The sequence below is a fragment of the Vulpes vulpes genome, chromosome 14, assembly GCF_048418805.1.
Source record: "Vulpes vulpes isolate BD-2025 chromosome 14, VulVul3, whole genome shotgun sequence".
Lineage (NCBI taxonomy): Eukaryota > Metazoa > Chordata > Mammalia > Carnivora > Canidae > Vulpes > Vulpes vulpes.
Window position 1 is genome coordinate 30,830,791 of NC_132793.1, and position 23,756 is coordinate 30,854,546.

A 23,756-nucleotide genomic window follows, 5' to 3' on the forward strand; every position below is an offset into this window, starting at 1 on the left:
GCTCCCCACAGGAGCTTCTCCTGCTTCTATCTCTATGTGTCTGCCTCTCTCTCTGTGTCGCTCATGAATAAATAAATAAAATCTTTAAAAAAAATTTTTTTAATAAATAAATAAATAAAAGTGCCCCAATTGAAGGTGATAATTTAGATAGTTCCCCAAACCCTAATTCCTATCCTTCTAACACTTCATCTTTGGCTATCCTTCACATAAGACAAAACTCTACCTAATTCTTAGCAAGAATAATGAGTAAGAATACAGCATTCTGTTTTATACAAGGTACCTCAAGTAACAGGAGTGGGCTTGTTAAATGTAGAACATTTCCCCAATCTGTATCAAAATCTAAATCATCTCTCTTGCATAAAATAAGAAATAGAAACTGAATCAATGAAAGAACAGGTGATGGCCAATGTCCCTCCTAGGCCTCAAATGCTAAGAATTTACGTGAAAATTCATTAATTATGGGCTCAATCCAACATAGCAAGTCTTTTCCTCCTTAGAAATTTCTGGTTACCAAAGTTCCAGAAATTGCCTTCTCATTCCCTAATGTCTCATTTTCTCCATTATGTAACGAGGGAGTTGGGGCTCCGGGCCGAATTTCTTTTTTAAAGATGATTCTACAGTCCATGAGCAACGTCAGGGAGTGATGACTCGGAGAGGCGGTCTGGGCCGGCGCTAGCGTTTAAGCGAATCCCAACACCTTTTCCCCGGCGACTGAGACGCCGGGGCGCGCTCCGCAGGTCGGCACCTTTCCCGGAACCCGCCCGAGCCCGGGAGCGCGCGCCAGGCCGCGTGGTCTCGGGTCCCCGCGCCGACCTCGGCCGGCGAGCGCCGCCGCCTCCCTTCCCCGCCCCCGGCCCTCCTCCTGGGCGGCGCTTGTCGCCAGCCTCCGCGCCAGTCGCTGACAGCTCCAGCCCTGCGAGCTTCTCCTCTCCCAAGAAGGCAGGTAAACAGCCTGGTGGCCTTTCCAGCTCCCGGCGCGGGGCGCGGGGCGCGGGGCGGGGGGCGGGGGGCGGGGGGCGGGAGCACCGCGGAGCCCGAGGGCGCGAACCGGGGGCCTTGGGGCCGGGGCGGACCTTGGCCGTGGGGAGGGGAGGGGGCTTCCCCGAGGGCGCGTGGCGCGGCCCGCCCCAGGGTGCGCGTTGGTTTCGGGTGACGCGGCGTGGTTTTGCTTTTCTGGTTGGGATCGGGGGCGAGGGGCGCGGCTGGCCGGCCCCCCTTGCCCCCGGGGAGGGATGGCGTGTGTCGCGCTGTCTGATCCTCCCCCACGCGGGTCCGCGGCGGGAGGAGCCAGAGGTGCGCGGACGTGGGGGCGATCGCCCCCCTGGGAAGCCCGGGAGGGCCGCGAACGGCTCCAGGGGGAGGCGCCGGGGGGCCGCCCTCCCGCCGGCGGGCCGAGGCCGGGCTGCCCCGAGGGTGCGCGGAGGACACCGAGGCCTCGGCGAGAGGGGAGTCCCGGGCGCCTGGGGCCTCCTCCGCGGGCGAGGCCCTCCCGAGAGGCGGCCCCGCGGGTCTGGCCGTCTGCGGGGCGGCCCTGGAGCGGGCGGGCGGCCGTGGGCGGCGCCTCGGGCCTCTGCCGGGTGGGGCCGCTCGGGCCGGGAGTGCCAGCCGCGGGGGACTCATGTCGCCTGCCCCAACATTATGATCTTCATGGCTGCGTATTTTTCTTTCACGTGGAGCATCACGGTTTAATAGCAGATCCCCACGTGCTGAGCATTTTGAGATGCTTCTCTTTTTCTTGGTAAAACTCCAGGTGGAATAGGATTGGAGATTTTTACGAATCAAATTAGCAGAAAAAAATAGGAACAGAAAATTGAGGGACACTTGGATGGTTCAGTGGTTGAGCATCTGCCTTTGGCTCAGGTCGTGATCCGGGTCCTGGGATGGAACCCCGCGTGGGGCCCCCTGCAGGGAGCCTGCTTCTCCCTCTGCCTATGTCTCCGCTTCTCTCTCTCTCTCTCTCTCTCTCTCTCTCTCTCTCTCTCGGATAAATAAATAAAATATTTTTAAAAAGAAAATGAATAAAAAGATCAGACCTCTGGAAAAATGAACATCCCTCTCAGATGTTAAAAAGAAAGAGAAAAATCACCGGTGGAACGAACAATTTAACATACACAACCACCGAGGAGCTCTTAAAATGAAAAAGAATTAGCTGGAAAGGGAAAGAGAGCAGAGAGCTAGGATGTGATTTGTATCTTAGTTGTATCTGACACATTTTTTTCATACTTGTGAAAGGAAAATGTCAAGATTATAATAGATAAGTGGTGAAATGAGACCATTCACAGAACAAAATGTAGATGAAAGGAAGCCTGAGTTACTTCGCATCTACTAAATGAACAAAAACAGTCACAGTAATAGTAACAGCAACCCCTATAAGAAGTTTGCAATGGAACTTACATCTTCAGTTATCTGAGGATGTGGCTAGGTGTTGGGGCTAGAAAGATGGCTCTGCTACTGATTTTGTGACTTTGAACAGGTCACCTTAATTTCCTAATCCTGCTCTTGTACATTTATAAAATAGAGGAAGTGAAATCTGCTTCCAAGTTCGTTGCCAATATTAATTTTACATGAAACTGACCCTTGGTATGTCTACCTTTATTATTTTCCTATTCATACCCCAACTGGGGATGTCATGAATTATTACACATTTTTTGTAAAACAATCTGGCAACGTATTAAGTTAAAAGTGGTGACCCAGAAAACCCTCCTCCTGGGGATTTACCTGCAATGGAAGAAACAAGCAAACAAAGAAAATAAAAGCCATATGCCAGCACATATTGGTGCAGAATGATCTAAAATTAGAACCAATTGGGAAGCAACCAAAATGTACAACAGGGCAGTAGCTCAGAAAATCATGGCATAATAACTGGAAGGAGCATTATGTAACCATTAAAAGTCATGATTTTGGAGCCTCTGGTATATGGGAAAAACTGACAAGTAAATCAAAGTTCAGGTTTCTAAACTATTTACTCAAGCATGAATGCATATGTGAAAAATCTGAAAGAAAAAGCATAAAAAATGGACATTTTAACAGAAGTTAAAGGTGATTTTAATGTCCCTTTTTTTGGTATATTACTTTTACCAAATAATGCAATTTTTAAAATAGGTCACATATCTCAATTTTTAAAATGACACGGACCCAGTTTCCTCTGTGTCCTGTTTGCTGGTTGGTTTTTTTTCACATGACCTCATTTTTTTTTTCAAATATTGTCTCATTTTTTTTGGAATAGACTTATTAATGGTTTAGTAATGTATATATTAGGTTTTTCTTTTAAGGAATCAGTTCTAAGATTTATTTACCAATTCTAGTTTTTTCTTTGTTGTTGTTTTTAAGGATTCCTGAATATACTTGAAAACTGAATAATTTCAGCCACGCCGAAGCAGTCTGTCTTCTCAGAGACAGAAATCCAGCTCAGCTGAGCCACGACAGATGTATGTACCCTGTGGAATCTCTTTGGTCTTCTAATGGCTGAAAGTCTCCAACTGTCATAGAAAATAAGGGTCTGGAAAGGCTGTGATCACAGGCCCCTGCTCGGGAGGCCACTCGGGTCTATATATGTAACTCCTACCCATTGCATCATCCTTGGAAAATCAGCTTGATTTTGTAGAGAAAGGGTCACAGCTTTCTCTACAATTATGCTGAAGTATGGAAGGAAGCAGCCATTTAAAAAAAAATACAGTAAAACAACAATCACATAACAAACATTTCTGCACCAAATTAACACCAAAGGTGACTATCAACCAGCTGACAAAAGGATTTATGAGGTGAAAGGTTTTCCAAGCTGTAGTTTTATCTTACCTATTCTATTCTGCCTTTGGGATCTTATTTCTTCTCCTAAGCCAACTGTATCAGCTGTGAACTACTTGTATTAAGCATTCACGTTGTCCAGGCATCTAACCCAGTGATGGTGCTGCATTGTAAAATAATCCTTGAATGAATACCGTGCTTGGCAGTGCTTACTTAGAGCATTATTTTTTTCTTCAATTTGTTAATCCCTTTTTTCGGCTGCGTTCTACTTATTACTGCTAACCTATCGTGTGATCACTGTGCTCTTTCTTGAAAAGCATTATAAATGTGGTTAAGTGTTGTGTTCCTGAGGACCTAGTTCTGAAGCGTGTTTAGGATTTAGGACTGCAATCCCCTGGGAAGCTTTTTATCGATCCCCAAGTCCCATCACTAGATACTCGCAGGCTGTTGGCCTGCAATAGGCTCCAGCAACGTTGTTTTTTAAAGGCTCTTCAGGGATCCCTGGGTGGCTCAGTAGTTTGGCGCCTGCCTTTGGTCCAGGGCATGATCCTGGAGTCCTGGGATCGAGTCCCATGTCAGGCACCCTGCATGGACCCTGCTTCTCCCTTTGCCTGGGTCTCTGCCTCTCTCTCTCTCTCTCTCTCTCTCTGTCTCTGATGAATAAATAAAATCTTTAAAAAATAAAATAAAATAAAATAAAATAAAATAAAATAAAATAGGCTCTTCAGGTAATTCTGATGACAGACCAGGCTGGGGTTCCTTTGCCTTATTCAATCCAGGCCTGGGTCTCAGGGTACCAATGCAGCCCTACATCTCAGAATGTTTTTGCAAAATTTTGTATCGCTTGCATCGGATTCTTTAAGGAGCAGTGTCCTCAAAAAGATTTAAATAAATAAATGAAGGTTCTGCTTAGCCCTGGAAAGAGAAGGGATTTTCCTGGGGACTATGGAGAGTGGGAGAAGCCATTTGGTGCCACTTCCCAATTTAACCAATTAGGTTTCAAGTTTTAACATGTTCTAAGTACTAGAAGTTTGGCCCACGGCACATGACCATCAGGCTAGTTCCTACCAGCTCTGACTCTCTTATCTCCATCCATAAATGAGAATAGGATGAATTGGGGTAATCTATGGATCTTCTTTCAGGTTCCATTTCTCTGTCATTTGTTCATGCACCAGTGCCACATGATCTTTACAATGCCACATGGAGCTTTACAATATATCCTAATACCTGGCAGGCCAGGCATGTCCTAGGATTTCTTCCTGTTCAGTGATTTTTTTTTTCTGACTTCTTAATTTTGAGTATCACATCATCATGTTCTTTAAAATCCCCTTTGAATTCTGACTGAAATTGTGTTGACTTGATGGATTATTTGAAGATAAATTGGCATCTTTCAATATTGGTTTTCCCAACCAAAAACATTGTATGGCTTGGGTTTTCTGGGATTTGTTTTTCCCCCTAGTCTTCCTTTACATCTCCAGTAAAATTTTTTAGCTTTCCTCATACAAGTCTTATTTAACCTAAAGTTAAATCTTAGATACTGTAAAAATGTGTTACTGTCATTATGGATGGAATGGCAATATAGAACATTATAGATGGAATGTTTCATCTGTGCTAAATCTTCTCACTAATTACAATTAATTTGGGTACTCGCTGGTTTTTTGCATATTGATTTCAAAAACTGCCACCCAAATGAACTCACTTCTTTAAGACATTTTGGGCTGATTTTCCAAATACAAGACTGTACCTGGCTGGCACTTCCATAACAATGTAAAATAACAGTGCCTACTTGCATTTTTGTCTTGTTCACTACACTAATGAGATGTCTTTCGTTTTTCCTATAAGGTGAGGTATAGGCTGAGTATTTGTGGTGGGTGGCAATTCTTGATGGAAAGGGACTGTCTTCTAGTTCTATAGAAACTTTAACAGCTTAAGAAATCAAGAATGGAGGTTGATGTTAATTGAAAACTTTTCAGTATCTGCTGAGAATCCTATGGTTTTGTCTTCTTCACCTATTAATAGATTCCCTAATTTTGAGCCATCCTCACATTCCTAAAATAACCCTTACTGGTCACAGTGTATTCTTCTTTTGATAAATTGCTAAAATCAGTTTGGCAGTATTTTCTTTTGGGTTTTGGCATCCATAGTGGCAGAGGCTGGGTGAACTAGGGGTGCGAACCCTGCACTTGAACTGCTGAGGTTTCAATCTCGTCCCTTTCTTTGCCCCTTGGCTGTAGACAGTGCTTCTCAGCTCAAGATGCCCTAACATTTATCTCTGCGGAGTTCCAGATTCTTCAAACAATTGCTTAAATTGATACTTCTATTTGAACGTCTCATAGATGTAGCCAAGTTACTGTGTCTATACCACAGCTCCCAGTTTTCTCTCCAAGCAGAGCTCTTTACCTGTCTTCCCAGTTTCAGGAGATGGCATCACCCACCCAAGCTAAATATCTTTTAGTCACTATCATGTCCCCAGCCACTAGCACAATGCTAGAACCTTAGAGGACACTTAAATATTTGTTGAATGAATCACTAGGTTATGGTACTATAAGTATTACATTGTAATATGTAATTTTGGACAATTTTTTCCTCCATTTCTCTTATGGTTGTTGGTCAACTCAAATTTTCTATGTATTTAAAAATTGGGACATACTAGTTGTTCCATAAATATTTGTTGACTTAATTAATTCTGGTCAATATTTATTATTTATGTTTTAACAGAAAAGCAGCCCACCCCACATCGATATTTTAATTCATAAAGTACATTTGCATTTGGAAGGTTGTTACTCTTTTAAAGCCTTCTCTTTCTAAGGTTATTTGGCCTCTCCCATTCCCCATGTGGAGCTATGTAGTGGGGTGTGTTTGTGTGTGTATTGCATTTTCAGGTCACTCGATTTCATTTAGAAATTCCTCATTTTTCTGGGTTTTATTTATTAAGTTCTGCTTTCATGTCTGTTATTTTTTTATAACTATGATGCTTTATTTGGAAATTCTTTGTTTTCTTTCTTTTTGAGTTGAATAATCATTTATCTTCATTCTTTCTGTTCAGTTACACCACCCACACTCCTTGGATGTTTACATGGGTTCCTTTATCCGCACACCCTTGCCTTCTTGGCATCATCCAACTCTCCTGTGCATTAGGTTTGGTTTGGCTATTTTTTTCTTTCTGGCTAAACTGATAATTATAAGTGATATATCATTTGGCCAGGGTCCCATTTTATCTGATTCTTAATGATTTTGATATCTTTTCAAGTCTTTTGGCTTTCCTCTTCTGCAAATTACCAGTTTTTGTATCTTTTGGCCCTTTTGTCTATTGGAATTACTGCTCTTACTGCTTTGCAAGAATTCCTTGTAGGTTCTAGAAATGAATCCTCTGTTGGTCATAAATACTACAAATATTTTTTTACCATTATGCACTCCTCTTAACTTTGTCCATAGTGTTCTTCAAAGCATTAAACAAGAATCCTTAACTTTCACGTCATAAAATTCTTATTTGCCATTTGATTTGTGCTTTCTGTTTAAAAAGTCCTCCCTCCAGACCTCCCCCAGGTCACACAGACATTCACCTGTAGTTTCTTCTTACAATGTGCTTTTACCTTTCTCAGGTCTGTATTCTATCCAGAGTCTGCTTTTGGTGGTCTTGCATGTGGTGTTAGGGATCTAGTTTTATTTTTCTTCAGTTTCCAGAAGCATCTGATAAACAGCGTTCCTTTCTCCATCGATTTGTGATGCCTGCTTTATTGTATATCAAGTCCTTGCTAAAGTATATATACAAAGCCTTATCTCTGAATGTACCCTTCTGCTCTCATTGGCCTGTTGGTCTGTTCCTAGGCTTTCACTATGTAGTCTTTATTGCTCTGGCTTTGTAGTCAGATTTAATGTCTGATACAATAGATTCCTTCTTTTCTGTTCCTTTTTAAAGTTGAGTTTGCTATTCATGGACATTTCTTTCACCTTGTAGGTTATTGAACTCCTCCTCAAAAAAACCCAGGTGGACTTTGCATTGGCATTTTATCGAAATTATAGGTTTATTTGGGGGTAATTGACAGACATCTTTCTAAGTCATCCCAGTCAAAGCCATGGAATACCTTTCCATTTTTACAGATCATCTTCAATGTTCTTTATTGGAATTTAAACACTTTTGCCCCAGTCTTATTTTTTCTCAGTTAAGTCAGTTCCTGGATACTTTACAGTTTGGTTTGCTATTGTGATTATCTTATTTCTTAAATTTTTTTTCTAGTTGATTATTGCTGGTGTAGAGAAACGCTGTTTATGTAGGCCAGTCTTGTGTCCCATAGCCTTGCTGGATCCCTAGTACTGGGTCTCATGTCATCTCTGATGAGCCTGTTGGATTTTCTGTTTATGATCACTTTAATTGCAAATAATGATAGCTAGCTCTTTTCTTGAAGTTCTTGCCCTGGTTACTTCTTTGTCTCTGCCTATGGCATTGGACAGGACCTCCAGTCCTGTGATGAAGGACATCCTTACCTTATTTCTGATCTTAGAAACCTCTAAGAAACATCTTAGAAACATCCACCAAGTATGTTTGCTGATTTTGTTATATAACCTTTATCAAATTAGGGGAGTTTTCTCCTATTCCTAGTCTGCTAAGAGTATTTTTCATTTTTTTTCTTTTTTTTTTTTTCTAAGTATTAGGTATTGACCTTTGTCAAATACTTAGTATCTTTTTTGTTCTGTTTTTCACTATTTGTTTTTTATTTTTGTCATGCTGGATGTGGGAGCTTGAAATCTAGAGGTGATGGGTATTCCTCATCTTACCCCCTTGACAATCACAGCTGAGATGAGCCCAGGAAACCTCTGAACAGGGGACATTCAGACAAGGGCAGAGCCTATATGCCTGCCTTCCGCCAGCCGGGCCTTCCTCACAGGCAGAGAGGGAGGGCTCCCAGGGACACCCACTCAGGGCCTGATTCAAGTACTGTAGTTTGCACTGGACCACCCATGCCCCTCACTGGTCCCAAAGCCCCTACCCTTCTGAGATCTGGGGGCGGAAGGGGAACTGTGGCCACTGTGGGCTAATAAAGCCATTTAACTTTGCTGTGGCTAGGCTCAGCATTTTTTTTTTTTTAAGATTTTATTTATTTAGCCATGAGACACAGAGAAAGAGGCAGAGAGAGAAGCAGGCTCCCTGCGGGTAGCCTGATGTGGGACTTGATCCCAGGGCCTCAGGATCATGACCTGAGCCAAAGACAGATGCTCAATCACTGAGCCACCCAGGTGTTCCTGAGCCCAGCATTTGAGGGATGGGGTCCAAGGTGTGTCAAGGTAAGATGCTGGGGGAAGCTCGTTAGGTAGTTGTCGGCTTCCACATCTGGTGACAGGAAGACTTCTTTGCCCACAAGTAGACACAGGGTCTATAACAGTGCATGAGGGAGATGCATCCTGGGGCTTGACTGGAGGGAAGGAACCCCAGGGCCCCTGCTCAGAGGGCAGGCACTCTTGGGACCCTGGTGCCTCCTCCATTGCCTGCCCAGCTGGCAGAAGTGCAGCCACTTGGGGTTGAGACCCAAGGCCTAAAGTCTCTGGAGACTAAACTCAAGGCCACCAGGTGTCACCTTGCCTCCAAGATATGCCTTTTGCCCCTCCTCCACCCCTGAGAGACTGACTTCTGGCTGGGTGACACCAGGCCCAACTCTTCCTGTGCTGGGGGACTCCCAGGCTGGGGCTGCTTCCTGCAGGCCACATCAGGTGCCAGCAGCTGTGCCTGTGGGCCGCTTTGTCTCACTGTGGCTTCTGTGAGTGTCACCGTCTCCTCTGGGCAAAGTGACTTGAAGATATGCCTCTTTTACCATGAGTTCTGGGCCTTCCGGCTGTACAGCCTCTGATCTTGTGCTCCTCAGGCTCTGACCTGCACCTGCAGGTTTTCCTCAGGGAGCACCTCTGGTTCGGCTCATTGACTTGTCAGAAGAAATCAATAGGGAACCGTGGTGTGGTTCTTAAAGCGACAGGGCAGGGGGATCCCTGGGTGGCGCAGCGGTTTGGCGCCTGCCTTTGGTCCGGGGCGTGATCCTGGAGACCCGGGATCGAATCCCACTTCGGGCTCCTGGTGCATGGAGCCTGCTTCTCCCTCTGCCTATGTCTCTGCTTTGTCTCTGCCTCTCTCTCTCTGTATGACTATCATAAATAAAAAAAAAAAAAAAAAAAGCGACAGGGCAGGTCATCAGTGGTGTCCTCATCGTCCAGCCAGTAAGAACTCAGATTCCTCCAGGTACTCCTCCAAGATCTTGTCTCTATAGGCAAATCCAGGCTCTCCCTGCCCCTCGGCCCCAGCAAAGGGCCACTCGCCGGGGCCACTCGGGGCCACTCGTGCTTCCTCCAGCTGGTGCTTCCCCACGCCCCCACCCCGCAGCTGGCTGGGTCGCAGTCGGGGTCCTGGGGTGTAGCTGCTACTGGCTCCGAGCTCCACCCTGCTCAGGCCCAGCCCTGTGTCCCGGATTCGGTCATCTTCAAGCCCTTCCTCGTCCTCAGATTGCGTCTCCTCCTCCTCCGCGGGGCCACAGCGCTGGTCTCCAAAACCTGTGTGCATGAGCTGGTCATGCCCCGTGGGCTCCAAGTCGTCCTCAAGGTCCTGCTCCTCAGAGCCCAGCGTCTCGTGCCTGTGACCCGCCGCAGCCTCTCCAGCTTGGCCAGAATCTCCTTCCCTTCTGGCCCTTCAGCTGCTTGAGCTCCCCCTGCTCCTTGGCCTTCTCCCTCCTCCTTCGCCCCCGCCTCTCCTCCGCCTCTCCTCTTGCCGCGCTCGTTCTCTGGGGGCACCGAGGACGCCATACTTCGAGGGTGGGGCTCGGCCGAAGCCCCGCCCCTTCCGGCTCCTCGAAGCGGAAGTGGTTCTAGTGCGCGGTCCTCTGGCTCCTTCAGAAACAGCTTCGCTGAGGGGTCGTCCAGGGCCGTCTGGAGAGCGTGGGGGCCCCGCTTCTACCTCTTCCTCTTCCTCCTCTTCCTCGCCGTCGCCCTCCCCGTAGTGTTCGCTGGGGCTGTAACCCCGCAGGAAGCGCTCCCCTTCTCCAGCCCTGGATTGTTCTGATATCCCTTGAGGTGAGCCGGTGCTCTCAGGGTGCCAGGGCTGTGGCTGCCCGCCTGCCCCTCCTGCCCCTCAGGCGCTCCACGTCGGCAGCCTCCCGCACCCCGGGTTTTGGCACGGTTCCGCAGGAACCCAGAGCCCCCGCCCGGCAGTGTCCTGGCTGTCCTCCACCAGTGCCAGGAAGCTTTCCTTGAGCCGCTAGAATCTTCTCGAAGGTCTCCACGTCTGAATTTTCCTCCTCAGAGTATTTGCCTTCTCTCCGAGATCGCCTTCCTTCCAGAGCCCTTCAGGCGCGCAGGCTGCATCTTCATTCGCCTCTCTTGGGCCCCTGGCGCTTCCTCGCCCTCCGAGGACAGTGCTGCTCCCTGATGCGAGGTGGCGTCTCTCATAAATGCGGGAGTCCTTCAGCAAGGCGAGAGGGCCGTAGGAGCCCCGCCCTCGCTGGGCGTCAGATGCCACACGCCCCGCTGTCCCCAGAGCCATCGTTAGGCCGCTGGAGTCCTTGGTGGCTGGGGTCGCCGTCGCACTGAGTTGGGTGCAGCCTGGCGGCTCTGCCCTCCGTGTCTTGCAGTGGACCAGAGGTGCAGGCCACAGCCTGACCGTTCAAAGAGTGTCTTCTGGGAATGGTGGCCCCGCCAGGCGCTCAGAAAGCCCGTCTCCATCCCCGTCAGTTTCCCTCACCAGCACTGCGATCCTAGGTGTGTCGCATGATGTCTCTGACTCTTGGTAGCCTGATTTGCAGAGTGAGGGGAGAGAGTCAGCATTCAATAATAGAAGATCTTTCTCATTTTGTCACAAAGGGAAAGAGATTCTCTCCAAGGTCTTGTGTAAGCGTTGAGTCCCTCTTAGGTTTAGAAATGACACTCTACCTCAAAATGTAGTTGTTATTTTTAAGATTTTTCATAAGTAAATGTTGCTGTTCTTCCCAACTGATTCTAAAAGGATCTTGTCCTCATATAAACTGTGCTTAAGCAACTTTATCCAACATTTGGCTTTAGTAAAGTGCCGAACAGCAACATGTGTCCGTGGCTCTGATGCCCTCCTGCCTCCTGGTCTTTCTTGTCCCACACACATAGCTTGGTAAGAGTGAGGAGGGAGAGCCAAGCCCTTCATTTGGCTCCCTCCAGACCGGCTCCACCTTTCTGTGTTCTGTCCATGCAATTGCCTCATTCAGAAATCTGGGTGCTCCTTTGACTCCGGTTCCAGTTTCTCACCCTTCACATCAAACACCGAGCCCTCCAGAAGCTTCCTTCTAATCAGACCATCCATGACTCTCCTTACCTGGCAAGGCCAGCTTCTCTACCTCAATCACTGCAGTAGCCTTGAAATTAGTTTCCCTGTACACACACACACACACACACACACAGACAAGCCCCAGTCCAGCCTCCACAATATTCTTTCTCAAAGGGAACCCAGAACTCTTCACTGGCTCCCTAGAACCTTCAGGATCAAGTTCTGACTACTTAATGTGCCTTATAATTAGGTTGCCTCTATTAACCTACTGAGACACTCTGAAGTATTCATAAAAGGGGCACTGTTAACGTTAGCACCAGGAACAACAGGTGTGAATTGTCCCAGGGAAGCCAGGATGTCCGCTCGCCTTGCCAGTGAAGCCCTTCACTGCCAGAGCCCACCTGCCTCTCCACCACACATGGAAGCTCCGCTCCCATGAAGCCCCCTGCAGCCCCCAGGCCTGCCCGTATTCTCTCTCATGCCTGTCTCCACTCCGAATGCCCAGTGGCCCCTCCCACCTCCTGCACCTGGCTTCCCCAGGACCAGGTCCTTCTCTGAGCCTCCTTTACTATGTGGTGTCACCATCAGCTCACAGGTCTACATGAGCTCATGGAGCTGTGACTCTTACAGCCTCAGATAAGGCATGTTCAAAGTTAGTCTCGGTGTTACTCCCCGTGCACCATGGTCTTCCTCCTGCCCCAGCTGTTTCAGGTCTCCTCAACAGCCAGCCAGAGTGTCCCGTGGTGGATGGCACATGAAGTCAACATTTTATATAACTGGACCATAGATGTTAGGCAGCTGGTCAGGACAGAAAAGAGTGTTGTGAAAATTCATAAATATGGCTCACTTTTGTAACAATTTAATTTTTAGTTTGGTTAGTGTGCTTTATTACAGATGTTTCCACACTCGTCCATTCATTTAGCATTTATTGTGTAGGGCCGTGAGCCATGCACCCCCACTTAAGTACTAGCAGCACTGCTGTGGGCAAAGCAAAACTCCCGCCCTGGGGGAGCCCGCACCCCCACGGAGGTGAACAGCAAGCAGATAATAAATCATAGATGTCAGGTAGGCAGCCCTACTCTGGAGAAAAATGAAGCAGGATAAGGGGAAAAGATGTAGGGTGCTGAGTTAGGTAGAGTGATATGAGCAGCCCCGTGGAGGTGACATTAGAGCAGACTTGAGCCATAAGAGTAACTGGAGGGAGATCCTTTCAGGCCCCAGGAGCAGCAAGTGTAAAGGCCCTGAGATGGGAAAGTGCTTATCAAATGTGAGGAGAAGGGGGAGACCAGAGAGAGGCAGGCAGCTGGAGACAGATCATGTGGGACCCAGCCAACATGGTCAGGACTTGGGGTCTCACCCTGAGCACAATGGAGTGCCACTTGTGGGGAAGGGAATTGGCATAGTGTGACCTACATATTAAAAGGTTGTCTGAGCCTCTGGGCTGCTGAGTAGAGAACAACAATGGAGGTCAGGAGGAAAAGCAGGGAGGCTGGTTGGAGACTGTTGAAAGACCCTCATGAGAAGCAACAGAGGCTTTACCCAGGATAGTGAGTAGTGTTGGGAAATATGAGTAGTTTCAGGATTTAGGATTTATTTTCAAGGTAGAGCTGATAACATTTGCTGGTAGATTCATTGTGTGCTGTGAGAAAGGAAACTCAAGAATAACTCCAAGGTGAGTGTGGGGGTGACACCTGGCTGGCTCAGTCTGTGGAGCATGCAACTCTTGATCTTGGGGTCATAAATTCAAGCCCCACCTTGTGCATGGAGTTTACTATAAATAAATAAATAAATAAATAAATAAATAAATAAATAAATAAATAAAATCTTAAAAAAAAAAAAAGAACTCTAGGGTGTCGACTTGGTTTGGCTCATTGGGGTGAATCGAGTAGTTGTTGACCTAAAACCCCATCAGATCAGAAGCTATTGACTGGTGTGGCACCCCCCCCACCCCCCAGTTCAGTTCCCTGCAGTGTAAGCAGAAGCATGGATAGCACAGAGCCTGAGAGCTGGAGCCCATGAGCAAGTGGAGAGTACACCAGGGAGAGGCCTATAGAAGCCTAGAGGCAGGGCCTGGAGATGCAAGAAGGCCAGCTGGCATGTCTCAGGACCCTGCTCCTCTGACCCTCCCCAGAAGAGCCTCCAAAAATCTCGATTGATTGGCATGATCACAGCAGTTGAACCTGGCTCATAACTTTCAAATATATTTTTATTTACCTATGGCCAAGATTTTTCAATAAGGACAGAAGCGTAAATGGGATGTGAATCATTTACTTATTTCGTTATTCTCCGTCCCCTGAAGGTCTGTGTGTCTTTGATCTCTGCCCTTAGAACTGAGCACCCAGGGTAAATGAGGTGGTTAATCTGAAAGGAGATTTTCATTTGATGAATGTACATTCTGCAAAGGGTCCTAAATTATTATCCAGGACAACTTGTTTGACAATTCCTAAACTGTGCCGGCCCTTTTCAGTAAGACGTGTTTCTTTAGTACCAAAAATTAGGAGAAAATAAGTCCCTCCTAAGCCATTAAATGCTGAACTGAAACTCATCCAGGGACTTGTGAATACAGCCATTTTTACCCTGCTCTGTGCAGCTCTTTTTATGGAAAATGAATTTATAAGCAGGCATGCAAAATCCTGCATGTTTCCTGTTTTCAAAAAATATCGTATTGAGAATTACTCTGAGGAAATTCTCATTGGCATTTATATGTTTAGAGGGCATTAATCCCTTCCCTTAACAAATAACTATTGTGTGCTGCTCTGCCAGGCACCGCCCCAGCCCCTGAGGAGGAAGCAGCAGACAAGACTCCCTCCCCACTGGCACTCATTCCCACAGATGAAAGAAGACAGGATCCTCCGATTTTCAAAGTTAATTCCTGCAAAGCTGAATCAGGGGGCTTCCTAACTCCCAAGACTTCCATAGGGGCCACACCAAGGTCTCAGAAGATTCCAGAAGAGGCTACAACCAGGGTCCTCAGAACAGTTCACACAACAGCTAGGGACTCATCTCCACTCCCAGCCCCCAAGAGTGGCTGCTCAAGTGAATGACCCCATATTGGTGAATAAAGGATTCCCCTTGGTGTAGAGGCCCCAGCCCCTACAAGAGCTAGTGTCCCTTATGACAGTCCAGTGGCCACAGCTTCCAGGGTCCCCACAAGGACATAGCTGGTTACAATAATCACTGCCCTAAAGATACTCGAAACTATGGCAGACCCAGCCCAGATGTAGTTTATCAATCAGGTTATTTTTACCATAAGCAACAGTGCTGACATTCCATCTTTATCAGGTTTCCAGGAAATAGAGCCAGAAATTATCTTAAGGTCAAATTTGTCCTTAAGAAGGAGAGAGAGTTGTGTTAACACTTTATTTGAAATTTTGTCGTAAGTGCCGCAAAGGAGAAACGAGAGTGGGAAGCCTTGGTGACCGATGTGCAGATGTTCTCGCTGTGCATTCATTCATTATGCAGCACACGTAGGATGCTGACACCCTTCTTGTTTTGCAGATAAGTCATCATGGTGAAAAGCCACATAGGCGGCTGGATCCTGCTTCTCTTTGTGGCCACATGGAGTGACGTGGGCCTCTGCAAGAAGCGGCCGAAGCCTGGAGGATGGAACACAGGGGGTGGGAGCCGATACCCAGGCCAGGGTAGCCCTGGAGGCAACCGCTACCCACCCCAGGGCGGTGGTGGGTGGGGTCAGCCCCATGGTGGCGGCTGGGGTCAGCCTCACGGTGGCGGCTGGGGACAGCCCCACGGTGGTGGCTGGGGACAGCCACACGGTGGTGGTGGTTGGGGTCAAGGTGGTGGCAGCCACGGTCAGTGGGGCAAGCCCAATAAGCCCAAAACCAACATGAAGCACGTGGCAGGAGCCGCAGCAGCCGGGGCGGTAGTAGGGGGCCTTGGTGGCTACATGCTGGGGAGTGCCATGAGCAGGCCACTCATTCATTTTGGCAATGACTATGAGGACCGTTACTATCGTGAGAACATGTACCGCTACCCCGACCAAGTATACTACCGGCCAGTGGATCAGTACAGCAACCAGAACAACTTTGTGCGTGACTGCGTCAACATCACTGTCAAGCAGCACACAGTGACCACCACCACCAAGGGGGAGAACTTCACAGAGACCGACATGAAGATCATGGAGCGTGTGGTGGAGCAGATGTGTGTCACCCAGTACCAGAAGGAGTCCGAGGCTTACTACCAAAGAGGGGCAAGCGCCATCCTCTTCTCCCCGCCGCCCGTGATCCTCCTCATCTCGCTGCTCATTCTCCTGATAGTGGGATGAGGAGGGCCTTCCCATTCCCTGCACCATCTTAATCTTTTACAGGTTGGGGGAGGGGGTGTCTACCTACAGCCCTTTAGTGGTGGTGTCTCATTCCCGCTTCTCTCTTTAGCACCCATAGGCTAATACCCTTGGCACTGATGGTGCTGGGAAACATAGAGCAGACCCAGGATGCTATTTATTCAAGCCCCTCTGTGATTAAATCCTACAGGGGCCAGTAGTAGTGTTGGGCTGAGAATAATAGCAAATAATCATTGGTTGGTCTAGGCTGATTTTTTTTTTTTTTTTTTTTTTTGTCTAGTACACCAGATTGGGGCTTAAACAATTCTCAAAACAGTCTTCAAATACCTTTATCTAAAAACCTCTGGCTCCTTCCCCAGCCAGAGCTCAGGACGCTAATGCCCCATTATAGCAGTAATTTCATAGCAACTTGGGGGAATGCCTCTCTTCTGTTAAAAAAAACAAAAACAAAAAAAACACCTGATTGCATTTCCCTGTTCAAAGAGCATTTCTGCCAAATTTGAAAGAAGGCCATGTGCTACTCATTCAAAAAACAAAACCAGAAATCCTTCGCTCTTGGATTCAGGCTCAGCCCGCCGGAGAGCATGTGCCCTGCGTCTGCACAGAACTGGGATGATGTTTTGCATTTTGCAGTGTGGGCTCCCAGCAGCCATAGCATCAAGTGTAAATATTTATGCAACACTGGACCCCGGCAGAGGATATTTTCATAGGGAATGAATGTAACCAACAGATTGAAAATGATAAAAAAAAATATTCCCACACTCGGGAGTGGTGCCCTTGGAGGCAAGCTCCCATTTTGGACATTTAAAGCACCTACAGGTGGCATTCCTTTCTTTCACAACATAAACTATAGATAATTAAGGCAGTAAAAAAAAATTTGAACTGCCTTCTAGGCACTGAGAGCAAATCTTTACTCATTTACCTGCAAACCAGAATGATTCTGACCTAGAGTAAGGTGCAGGTGTTAAAATAACCATTATCCTAGAGGATTGCATAACAGAGAAAATGATTAGTAGACAAAAATGGTCTCACTTCTTCTTTGCTGTCTCATAATTGTCAAAAATCAGAATTATGTTAAGTCCTAGTTTCTATAATCAGTTTTTGAATCAAAGGATGGAAGGCCATCCACAAAAATATCTTAGGTCAGAGATGACAGAAATATCCACTCAGAGTGGAAAAAAAGGAATTCTGTTCATTGTTATTTAAGTAAGGTGAAATTATTGTCTAGATCGTTCAATATCATCACCTAGCAGATAAATTTAGCATTCTGCAATGTTCCTGGCTTGCACTGGGCATTTGATGTAAAAAAAAAAAAAAGAGTTATCATATATATACATATATTGTGTATGACAAACTTACAAATTTCGGTTAGAGGGGTTAACATCTGATACATCTAATGCACACCTGGTTTTGTAAGGTACTAAATACTTAATATGTAGAAAACCCTTTGCGTGGTCCTCAGGCTTACATGTTCATCGAATAGTTTTGTATGATAGATCCAACATGGTCTTCAAAATATGCATGTACTTTATATTTTCTATATTTGTAAATTTGCATGCACTTGTATAAAAAAAAAGTATAAATGTTCAAAATCTTGAATTAAACAGGAGCTAAGTGAACGTGTTCCACGGCGTCCGCAGTGACATTCATCACTGTGCCCTGCGTTGGCAGGGCTGTTGGGGTGAATTAGAGCAAGCCAAGGCCAGTGTCCCGTGCACCTCCCCTGGTCCTGCCCTCAGCTGTACTCCCAGTCCCACGCCAGGTGCTCCCTACTGGCTTTTCATTTTTTTTCCCACAAATATCTTAAATGTGCTTGGCACTGAGTAAATGGTAGAGGCACTATTGCAACAGAACAAGATAGTCCTTGCATCCTGGAAGCTTTATTTCTATTCTAGATTTTGAAATAGAGGATTTTCTTTTTTTTTTTTTTTTTTTTTTTTTTGAGGATTTTCTTAACTAAATTGCAACTTAACAAGTTCTCAGGGAATCACTTGATTGCCCCCCTGCTCTCCCCCCAATCTCAGGTTATAAGATCTCCGAGATGGTGGGAGCCCCAGTGGCAGTCACTCCCTTTGGACTGAAATTCAACACTTTAGGTCTAAAAGGCCCCTCATTTGTCACAGTCCTTCAAGAACTTCTCTTGTTTCCTGCCTTCTTCGCAAGTGTAAGGCACCAGCCCCAGGGTACTCTTGATTCTCTTTGGTGAGTTTTCTTCTCCAGCTGAAATTTACCAACAGCAGGAGGTAATCACAGAAGGTACAGTGGTTAAAATCACAATTATTTAATACCTTCGGAAATGCTAATATCCTGCAGCAATCAGAGCATCAACTTTTACTAAAAGTGGAAAGATAATAAATCAACACATTGAAACCCCATCATTCACAAAACCACTAGAACAACATCTACTAAGTCTCCAAAGCATTATTCATCCATAAGTGAACTCAGATTTAATCCTTAACATAAACATGTCTAGCATTATTTTCATTTTTGGCCATTTTTCTAATTATTTAAAAATAAGCTTCATTATTGACCATCATAATTTCTGAAAAGTAGCCCACTGGGAAGACTTCAAATCTTCAAAGCACAGGTGAAGGCCAAAGTGAATTATACCACCTGTACCTCAGGTCCCATAGTTTCTTCCCATTACTTCCAACTCCTAGGAGTTGTCCTAGAAGAATTTTCTCTTTAAAAAAAAAAGGGGGGGATCCCTGGGTGGCGCAGCGGTTTGGCGCCTGCCTTTGGCCCAGGGCGCGATCCTGAAGACCCGGGATCGAGTCTCACATTGGGCTCCCGGTGCATGGAGCCTGCTTCTCCCTCTGCCTATGTCTCTGCCTCTCTCTCTCTCTCTCTCTCTCTCTCTCTCTGTGACTATCATAAATTTAAAAAAAAAAAAAAAAAAGATTTATTTAAAAAAAAAAAAGGAAAAACCAGTTTTAAAAGGACTGACATAAAGTAACTGAAGAGGGTTCTTCCAGAGAAGTGTTAGGTGTAAACTTCTGTTTCTCCAAGTTCCGTCTCTAGGGCTGAAAGCGAGTAAGTGTCCTTTGCCTTTGGAGGGAAATGTGGGTTTGTGTTGCTTTCCACCCTAGTGGGAGCCTCCATCTCAGCCAGTACCTGAGCTTCCCCAGACTCAGGCCTTGACAAACGGGACAGAGAGCTAGGCCTCTGAGGACCCATCACTGTCCCACACACTCCCAGGCCACCTGGGACACTGGCTTCTCATAGCCCTCAGGCTGGAGGTCTGGGGCCTCTGTCCTCACCTGTACTTTAAAGGGTCCCTTTCTAGGCTTGGCTCACAGACTTTGCTTCCTAAACTAGGTTCTGAGTACTGAGGGTATTGGAACTCTCTGCCAAATGGCCCCAAGCCAACATCAAGGCTCATATGGCCACTTAACTGCTCGACCTTCCATAGGTGGATCACCACTGTGCATACCTCAGTGTCAGAGAGGTAGCCGAGCGGGGGGAGGGAGCTCAGAAAGAACTTGGACACATGGACCAGGGACCTGAGGCTCCCACAGGTGCTGGCTGGGTCCAGATGGCAAGAGAAGAGGGCAGCCACGTGCTGAAGTCTCTCCTTTGTGGATTCTTTCTTCCTCCAGGGCCTGCAAATGGTAGAGGCAGTCCCTGCCCTCAAGCTTCTAGACGAAAGTAGTGGATTTTGTAATAAAGTCATTAGTTTTTACAAATGTTCCCAAGCCATGCAAGTGTTTTCAAATTCTGACAGGCCAGGACTGGTCATGTGAAGTTTTGTCTCACCTCTTCCGAGGTCCCTCCAGAAGGATAGCCAGTACACTTTATCACTGGTGCTTCCAGCCAAGTTACCCACCCTGAGCAACTGCTCCTCACCTTCTTCATAGGTCCCCACATATAACTGGTCCAAATACACCCACCCATGCTCCCACGCCCCTTTCTGATAAGCCTCTAGAAAGTAGCAGGTGCCACATATGCCCATATGTATAGAACCCCACCACGCAAATGACAACAGTATTTTTGCTTCTACCAGGGAATTTGCTAACAGTTGCCTCTAAGATCTGACCCTTAGAATCAATGATGGTCCATCAATTCCATTAAAAAATAATAGCCGGAATTAATGTGTTGGTTTTTTTTTTTTTACATTGAGTGCTTTTTTTTTTCTTTTTTTTTTAATTTTTATTTATTTATGATAGTCACACACAGAGAGAGAGAGAGAGGCAGAGACACAGGCAGAGGGAGAAGCAGGCTCCATGCACCGGGAGCCCGACGTGGGATTCGATCCCGGGTCTCCAGGATCTCGTCCTGGGCCAAAGGCAGGCGCTAAACTGCTGCGCCATCCAGGGATCCCACATTGAGTGCTTCTACACAGTACAATGCTATACCACAACTATTCATGCTTCAAAAAAACTGTTCAGGGACGCCTGGGTGGCCCAGAGGTTTAGCACCTGCCTTCAGCTCAGGGAGTGATCCTGGAGTCCCAGGATCGAGTCCCACATCGGGCTCCCTGCATGGAACCTGCTTCTCCCTCTGCCTATGTCTCTGTCTCTCTCTCTCTTTCTCTGTGTCTCTCATGAATAAATAAATAAAACCTTAAAAAAAAAACCTATTCATTACATGAGTGTGTGTAATACAATTTTAGGTGAAAAATCAGAGTACAAACATCTAAGGGCAGTGTCTCTGTTTTTTATAAAACAAAGAAATAAAATATAGAAATACACAGAAAAAAATACCAGAAATATATAATCTCTAATGTTAAAGTACTTATGGCTGGGTGGGTAGATTTTCCAGAAAATTTACAGTGACCAACTACTGTTTTTATAATAAGAAAAAAATTCACAGCTATTATTTTTAATTCCTCTCTTGGCACATACCAGCCTGGAACATACATCCTCGAGAATCTTGTCTGTAGCGTTTTCTCAAACTTCAGTACAGCTTTGGAGGGTGTACCACGTGCCAGGCTCCATGCATGGCACTTGGCATCTAAGGCCTTGCTCTGACCTTCATAAGCTCCCCTTTTAGAAACCTGATATCCAGAGACATTCTGGCACTTGTCCAAAGTCACACAAATGGTATGTTCCTCAGAGTATACTGTGGAAACTGTTTGCCTTTGGTTTGCGATGATACTTGAGTTAGGCTCAGAGGTACCAGGCCTGAGGCACAGCTTATGGGTTCTGTGAATGGTACCCCCTGGTCCACTGTGGGGCTCCAATTTCAGGGCAGTTAGCTGACTGACCCCAAGGAGAACCTGGAAGAAGTGTCAGCAATCTGAAAAGCAAACCAGGTCTAAAATGCCTCTTCCCCCAGACAGACCCTCTATTGCTCACTGTCCCATACAGGCCCCCACCCTTGCACTATTTCAGAGAAGCCAGGCCCAGGGGTTGTGCACAGATGGTGGCCCCCTCCAATTAAGCCATGATCCTCTAGAGCCCTAAAGCATGGGTCACTGCCTGTGGAAGCCCCAAGCTAGAGGCCACCAGGGTAGTTATGGGCTGGGAGCCTTTTTCTCCCGGATTGTTCTAGCACATCTGCCCCTTTGCCCCCTAAAAACAAACAAGCCCATAAACAAAACCAAGATCATTATCTGGGACACCTGGGTGGCTCATGAATAAATAAATAAAATCTTAGAAAAAAAAGAAAAAGGAAATACAGTCTCCTTCCTCGCTGATTCTCTGGTCTGTGAGTCAAGACAATGCAAGGCCACCTGGCACACAACTGGGAGGGCCTGGAATCCATGGCCTTCTCCTGTGCTTTGGTGTTAGGGCCTTGGGAGGGTGAGCTTGGTCCGTAAAGAAACCTGAATGGACACATTCCATATGTGGGCAGCCATTGTGAGTAGAGTGATGGGCACGCTTAGCATTCAGAATTTGGTTGCATGGGAGAATAGGATCCTACCAGCTTTCTGTGGCACCCACTGAATTGCAGCTAACACTCAGACTTAGTTAATTAACTCAAAATCAGCATAACCCCGAGCCAGGTGTGTTTGCAGTGTATTGTTGTGTGGGAGGAACATTATCAGGCTTAGAGTTTTAGATCTTCATAAGTAGGAGCCAAACTAAACAACTTTGGGTGACCGTGAAACTCTTCATTCTGTGCCAGCCATGGGGGCGTAGTGGCTGGATTTCAGGGGCTGTCTCCAGCATGGAAGCGTTTCTACTTGTTCTACAATGGGTGCCATGAAGTGGGCCCCTTGGCAATCCTGAGTGGAGTGGAGGGCAGTGGCCCAGTCTGTTGAGGGCACACAGATGATGATGATATTTCCATTATGAGAATTGAGTGTGTGAATGTGAGGCCCTCATAAAACCATCACAGTCCTGGAAATGCCTTGGAACCATGTTGATAGTGATGTGGATACACTGCTATATTTCTAGAAAGATGAGATTATGGGCTGAATTGTGTTCCCACAAAATTTATATGTCAAAATCCTACCGCCCCAAACCTCAAAATGACTATATTTGAAGGTAGGGCCTTTAAAGAGTTCATTTAAAGTTAAGTTAAAAAGAGGCCATTAGGGTGGGCTCTCATTCACTGTGACTGGTGTCCTTATGGAAAGAGATTCAGACATGGACACACAGAGGGAAGACTATGTGAAGACACAAGGAGAAGATGGCCATGTACAAGCCAGGGAGAGAGACCTCAGGAGAAACCAACCCTGCTGACACCTAGATCTCAGACTTTTGGCCTCCAGAATTGTGAGAAAATTCATTTCTGGTTTTTTGGATTTTTTTAAGCCACCCAGTCTGTAGTAATTTGTTAGGGCAGCTCTAACAAACTAATAGTGATGGTATAATCAGAGAATGGGTCTTAGAGAAATTGGGTCATTTAAGGGTGCTAAGGGATGGAGGTATTGAAAGTTGACATCTTTACCCAGTACAAAACAGATAATGATCTTGTGGGATTTTTTAAAGATTTTATTTATTTATGAGAGACACAGAGAGAGAGGCAGAGACATAGGCAGAGGGAGAAGCAGGTTCCTTGCAGGGAGCCCGAAGTGGGACACAAGCCCAGGAACCCAGGATCATGACCTGAGCCAAAGGCAGATGCTCAACCACGGAGCCACCCAGGTACCCCTGTATTTCCCTTTTCTACCAATGCCACATTTGTCCCATTCCCCTGCATGTCTCTGAATCTCCTTTTACTCCAAACTTCTGAGGAGGACTTTATTCTCCAGGCAATCTGAAGACCCTTTTCTCTACATTGCCTTCCAGGAGGCAGCTGATAGACATGCACATTTGGTTTGTTACTTCCAGAGTGTCACAGAGACATTAAGGCTGTGGTGGAATGGCCCAGAAGGAGGGTTCCTGCTTCCAGTGAGGGCCATTAGGCAGGGCTAATGTTTCCTCAAGAAACATCCTCAGACCTTTGAATGAATGAATGAATGAATGAATGAATATATGTTCAATCAAGCCCAGATTTTCCCCCACAAAGTCTGCTAGAGACCATTTTTAGCTTTGAGAATTTTAGGAGCAAGAT

General features: G+C 46.4%; 2 protein-coding genes across 3 annotated transcripts; one reads left to right on the forward strand and one right to left on the reverse strand.

Annotated features, from left to right (window-relative positions):
- The first annotated feature begins 578 nt into the window (after positions 1–578).
- On the forward strand, positions 579–17,936 carry PRNP (prion protein (Kanno blood group)). Of its 2 annotated transcripts, none has more exons than XM_026012328.2 (3): positions 579–943; positions 3,331–3,428; positions 15,512–17,936. In XM_026012328.2, exon 3 carries the CDS (start codon positions 15,522–15,524, stop codon positions 16,293–16,295), a length of 774 nt encoding a protein of 257 aa, XP_025868113.1. In that variant the 5' UTR covers positions 579–943; positions 3,331–3,428; positions 15,512–15,521; the 3' UTR covers positions 16,296–17,936. The 2 variants fall into 2 exon arrangements, with proteins under 2 accessions (XP_025868113.1, XP_072592400.1); XM_072736299.1 differs by having other exon boundaries at positions 688–939.
- Positions 9,993–11,169, reverse strand: KRI1 (KRI1 homolog). Its single transcript, XM_072735159.1, is given in 10 exon segments — positions 9,993–10,186; positions 10,189–10,356; positions 10,359–10,403; positions 10,406–10,481; positions 10,483–10,656; positions 10,658–10,764; positions 10,767–10,924; positions 10,926–10,979; positions 10,981–11,034; positions 11,036–11,169. Coding segments are annotated over 10 exon segments (1,164 nt in total).
- Positions 17,937–23,756: the final 5,820 nt, after the last annotated feature.

Excerpts from the sequence above, each read along its gene's own strand:
- PRNP (XM_026012328.2), top strand. The coding sequence starts at position 15,522 with ATGGTGAAAAGCCACATAGGCGGCTGGATCCTGCTTCTCTTTGTGGCC.